This window comes from Nanorana parkeri, unplaced genomic scaffold, assembly GCF_000935625.1.
Source record: "Nanorana parkeri isolate BGI_ZX_2015 unplaced genomic scaffold, ASM93562v1 scaffold33, whole genome shotgun sequence".
NCBI lineage: Eukaryota > Metazoa > Chordata > Amphibia > Anura > Dicroglossidae > Nanorana > Nanorana parkeri.
This window is the reverse complement of record NW_017306301.1, coordinates 3,097,366-3,103,199: the sequence shown is the minus strand read 5'-3', so window position 1 is coordinate 3,103,199 and position 5,834 is coordinate 3,097,366. Positions and strand designations below refer to the sequence as shown.

The 5,834-nt window shown below is 35.1% G+C and overlaps 1 protein-coding gene and 1 long non-coding RNA gene across 2 annotated transcripts in view; one reads left to right on the top strand and one right to left on the bottom strand.

Moving 5' to 3' along the window:
• The window catches only part of LOC108797296, a 2,818-nt gene extending 2,501 nt beyond the window's left edge, over positions 1-317 (bottom strand). Inside the window, exon 1 of the long non-coding RNA XR_001941874.1 lies at positions 196-317. This is a non-coding gene — a long non-coding RNA (uncharacterized LOC108797296). The remainder of the gene's footprint in view (positions 1-195) is intronic.
• The window catches only part of HOXC9 (homeobox C9), a 2,762-nt gene extending 1,941 nt beyond the window's left edge, over positions 1-821 (top strand). Inside the window, exon 2 of the mRNA XM_018568820.1 lies at positions 375-821. Coding sequence (XP_018424322.1) covers positions 375-619 — 245 coding nt within the window. The 3' untranslated portion in view covers positions 620-821. The remainder of the gene's footprint in view (positions 1-374) is intronic.
• The last annotated feature ends 5,013 nt before the right edge of the window (positions 822-5,834 follow it).

Sequence of the window (5,834 nt, the reverse complement as noted above, 5' to 3'; positions counted from 1 at the left end):
CTGATTGCTTTAAAAGTCTTTAGAGGAAACAGGACTTGCTCCAGACTTTTATGGCCTTGAGAGAACACACAGTGTATTTTTATTATAGCTGGCTTACAATGGCTTCTGCTACTCATGTGCTAAATACCTTTAAGTGCCCACATCAATTTTAGCCACGAGAAACGTCTGCACACACAAGAAAAGTCTTCTACTTACACATTCATTAAATAAATCAGTCCCCTCCAAGATCGGTGTTTGTAAAATGAAGGGGTACAAGATGTTACATGGTTTCTTCATTAAACAGCCCTAGTTAAGAGAAAATTACAATATTAAGGACAATGTACTTTAATATATTTAAAAATTAACTTTTTTTACCCCATGCTTCCTTTCTGCAGATAACCCAGTGGCAAATTGGATTCATGCTCGCTCCACGAGGAAGAAAAGGTGTCCTTATACAAAGTACCAGACTTTGGAACTAGAAAAGGAGTTTTTATTTAATATGTACCTAACCAGGGACCGGCGTTATGAAGTTGCCAGGGTTTTGAATCTTACTGAGCGCCAGGTTAAAATTTGGTTTCAAAACAGAAGAATGAAAATGAAGAAAATGAACAAGGAAAAAACCGACAAAGACCAGCCCTAGACTCTGCTTACCACATCTTCTTATCAATAACCTCGTTATAACAGATATGTGAAGAAAACATTTTGTTTCCCGTGGGCTCAAGCATTACTTCATAATAAAAATAGACTTCTATTGACTATGAATGTGGACATCGGTGTTTAGATTAGATAATAAACACACACACACGCATTGTAAAAGCACATGCTTTTATAAAATGCAGATTTAACAAAAAAAGTTTCTCTTCTCTATCTATAAAGGAAAAAAAATAACAAAAAACAAGAAAGTACTTGAATATTTTTTTTAGTATTTTATTTTGTAACTTATACTTATCCAGTGTTAATTTTTATTTGAAGAAGTTTGTGAGTGCATATTTTGTATAATTCAAATCGGAATCTACCAGTATGTTTTGTTATAGTATTGAAAGTCTCTTGGATGTATATATTTATGTATTTTATTCTTGTCACAAAGAAATGTTCAGTATTGTTCTGTTATGCTTGTAGAGCAGCTCTATGTAAATATAGAAGAGTGCACTATAAAGCCTTTGTGTGTTTGTGGCTATATGAAACAAAAAAACAAATACAAAAGAGGGAACAGTTCCATGGGCCAAGAGCGGTAATAGTACATAGAAAAGAGGTGCAATTTCATCTATATCAAATACATTTAATTAATTTGTGATCAATAGTACTTACCATTAGACAGGTTAGACAGGGTCTTCCACAGAGCTCAGATCCCTCTTAACACTTTAATAGTCTGTTCAATCTTGTAACTTACTAGGCATTATGTATATTTTGTATTTCCTTGAAGTGGGTGTATTATAGCTGAAAGCATGTGAGAAATATGCATCCCATACCCAGGAATGGCACTAAATGCAGCCCTGAAAACATGATTTTAGAATAAAGCTGTATTTGTTTCATTTGCATCTGACTCCCAAGTTAGAATACATGACATGATTATTTATGGTCTCAGTCAAGAGAAATGTCAGGTTTGGACAATAATAGAGGGCCGCATTCCTAATTTAAGCTGCTTCCTGCTAGGCCTGCCTTGAGACTCCAGATCATTCCTTATTTTATGGTAGGGTATCTTATACATACATTTTAGTTTAGTGGTGAATGTACAATGTACTGCTGCGACTTGACTTTAACGTAAACAGAAAGCGACTTGGAAAGAATCTTCATTTTACAATGTTTTTAAAGATCTCATGAGGCTTTATTGGCGTGTGAAAAGCTACTGGAATAATATAGTTAAATATTTTATAGGTAGGACGCAGCCTGGAGGAAATGCACAAGTAGGCCAGCTCCAGAATCCTCCTAATGGCGGACTGTGAGGACTATACAAGCAGCACCAGCAATGTTTGACCATGAAACCTCACAATAGCATTGTAGCCATCTTTGGCAACAGGAATTTTTATTCCACATGTACAGATTTACTTCTGAGCAAATATTTTTTTTTAAAAACATGCGTGTATGGGTCATATTTGATCTTTAGAAAAGATACCAGTTTATTATACCCAATGACGTCATATTGATATCCTTATTTGTTTGTCATTTAAAAATGGTTAAGGGATAACACAAATTACATTAAAGATTTGTGTTTTTTTTTCTTCTTTTTAATGAGACAATAACATGGGAGAATGTTATGGCGAGCTGGAGAATGTTGCAATCTTTAGAGAGTTCCCAGCCTTCCATTCTTGAATTGGTTGTCCAGGATCAAGAAGGGCCCCCGATCCGCATTATTATCATTCAAATATAATTCATGCCAAGGACAGATTTAGTGATCTTAGCAACCTTAGGATGACTAGCCGCTTCAACAAGCTAGCCCTTTAGCTATTTGAATAAAAAGTTGATGTTTAATTTAATATAAAAAAATATACATCATATTGCAAAAGGCGTACACATAAACAATCTGGTACAAACTTCCCACATCTCCAAGGTTTGGCTGAAAGATGTGATCTAAGATGTCATTGTCACTTTGACAATTGATCAATCAGTTTAATGTTCCATGATGGGAAGTTTGTCTTTCAAAAGGAGAAAGACGAGAATAAAGAAGGAGATAGAGAGGGACAAAGGCAGAGAGATCAAGTACATCTTTGCATGTTACATTTTACACACCGTGTTTTTTGCTGTACATTTTGGGTAGGATTGCTACAATCTCAGGGCTTTTAGTGGTTTGTGGCACATATGTCGTCTTTTCGGATGGTATCATATAATCCAGGCTTTTGTGAGCAAGATAAAAAGGACAGCATGGTGCTGTTTTAGGGCAGGCACTAGGTATACTTCCGCAGAGAAAGCCAGGCTTTACAACCTAGTATGTCTCACTGCTGTGTGTGTTGAATGGAGGTGAACAAAACAAGAGCCCAGAGCTGGCTAGACGTCTGGCATTAATTGTTTTATGGTTTAAATAAGGTGCATACTCTGCTCTTTGAAATTGGATTATTGGAATGTTTTGTCTACAAGCAACAAACAGCCGACTTCAGTGCAATGAAAAACTGATACATCCAAAAAGCAGTAAAAGTAGCAAAGAGAGGTGTGCAGCACATATTTGTGCACAAGCACGACAGGACTGTAATACGTCATACTGCTACTCATACCTTTACTCATTCTACTATATATACATATATACATGTCCTTCTAAGATTGTGAGGGGCTAGCTCGTTCTGCTGTGTCTTTACTTAGCAGAATGAAAAATGAAATAACATTATCATGATCATGAAGATAGATAGATAGATAGATAGATAGATAGATAGATAGATAGATAGATAGATAGATAGATAGATAGATAGATAGATAGAGAGTAGTAGTACACTATACCACCTTCATTCTACTACATACACAGTGCATAAATACATGTCCCTGTAAATTAGTGATGGGCCTACTGACGATTCTTTTCTCCAATGTACATACAATAACATTCATTCAACAGTATGCAAATAAAAATAGCAACACTCAAATGATCATGAAAATAGATGAATAGATATATAAACAGAAGAGAGTACTTACACACATACAAAATATGTATACACATAGAAACTTGAGTATGAACCTTTAGACATTCAGAGTTTCTGTGAAGTACATTCCAATATTTTAAAATGCACTTCATATGCTTAACACACACACACACACACACACACACACTACAACACATACGTTTGTGTATTTTTTATACTATTATATCTAGATATCTTTGTGGATTTGGTATATAATGGGGTGTGTTCAGCATACTATATTAATATTTTGATGAACATATAAATACACAATGACGTCAAATACACATACCCATACATATGACATATGTAATACTCATAGTCACACACACATACACATTGGGGTTAATTTCCTCAGACAGAGATACTATCTGATTTACCAAAGGAGTGGAGAATGTTCACACAATAAGTTGTGTGAACATTCACTTAATGTATCCAATCATGTGCAGATAAAAAAACCCTAATCATACATTTTCTTTTCACATGATGTAATAATTGAAGTGAACATTCACACACGTTATTGTGTCAAATTCATACTTCTTTTAGTAAATCAGCCTTAGACTTCCAACCTGGGGAAAAAAGTGAAGAGTTTGTCAATTTAATCATTCAATCAGGTGTAAGCAAACACTGTTGGAGGATTGACTAAAAATGGAGTAGAAGGAATCTGGAACAGCTGTGCATAGTAACCAATCAGCTTCTACCTTCAGCTTGTTCACTTGCTTTGAAATGAAGGCTAAAAGCTAATTGGTTGCCAAGCACAGCTACACCGGATTTGCTCCAGTCATAGTACATTTTCCTCTGTGTGTTTTTGATTTCCCTGCCAATGACTGGGTATTCAAAGTGTACATGACTTTATTCACTAAGTGAAGTTAACATTATCTACTCCTTTAGTAAATTACTCCAGTATGTACAGTGATGCAGAGTAAACTAAATAACATAAGATGTCTATATCTATCTGACTTTTTAATGGCATAAACTATTGGCATGCTTTTTAAATGAGACAAATAATGTGATCGAATAGTGATTTTGATAGTATCCTACATTTAGGGGACACAACAAAGATATTGAGAGAGAGAGAGAGAGAGAGAGAGAGAGAGAGAGAGAGAGAGAGAGATGTAAGTATATTATACCACCATATGTATATCACTGTAGAATAGTTATATTTAACTCATGTGAAGGATACAGTCATAATTATTTTAGTTTAATGACCCATTTACAAACTGTAATGCATTGTTTTTGTTGTTGTTTTTTTGAAGAATCCATAGTTTTTCAAGGAATGATTTGGTAAACCTGATGATCTGCTTTATAATCTTTTGACACATGGTGGCGCTGTTGCTCAAATTTTAAACTACTTTGGCCAATTAAAGTTGCATTGCATCCCATTACACCTTAGGCCCCTACAGGGCAGTTGGAAAACAAATCAAAACAAATACGCACAACATCCTTCACCCCCTGAATGGCGAATTAGCATGTAATATGTATAAGAGCGTTCACAAATTACAAGTGGGTCACCGTGATGATAGGCGAGTCTCCCATCTAGTAGTAACATTGTAACTTGTGTTGATGGGAAACGGTCAAGTTGCAAATATAGTTAATTAATGAGTCATTGATCAGTCTATTACACACTGACAGCGTTTTTAATTTCTGCTCGTTTTTTTGATCAGTCTATATTTTTTTAATGACCACAAATGATTGTGAATCCAGCACCACAGTAGATGAAGTAGGCCATCCATTTAATTTGACCGTAATAGCCACCAAGTTTTACAGACCTCAACAGTATGGAAATGGAACAACTAATGGTGGCCCAACAAGGAAGAACTATGTTGACTGTCATGTGATTAGAATAACTTTAACAATTACACATACATTGGGGTTTTTATGTTTATTAATGGTAGGAGAGGTTCTACTGTATTAATCAATATTTAGTAAAGAGGAGGATGACACAAAGCTAACTGTCACATATACACACACACATACACACACAAATGTGTGTGTGTGTGTGTGTGTGTGTGTGTGTGTTTCTTTTTTTTGCACTGATTACATTAGTTGACAATAATTCATGTCACTAATGTCACTACACTTGGAGGATGTCATGTAATAGTACTGTAGGTACTTCAGACAGACACATATTAAAAAAAAAAGGGTGACAACTTGTAGCTAGCAGAACCATAACCACTATTTAAGCTTATCATTCCAGATCACTGCTACATTCATGCTTGCGATTTCAATATCGTTTAATATAGTGTCTGTGTATAA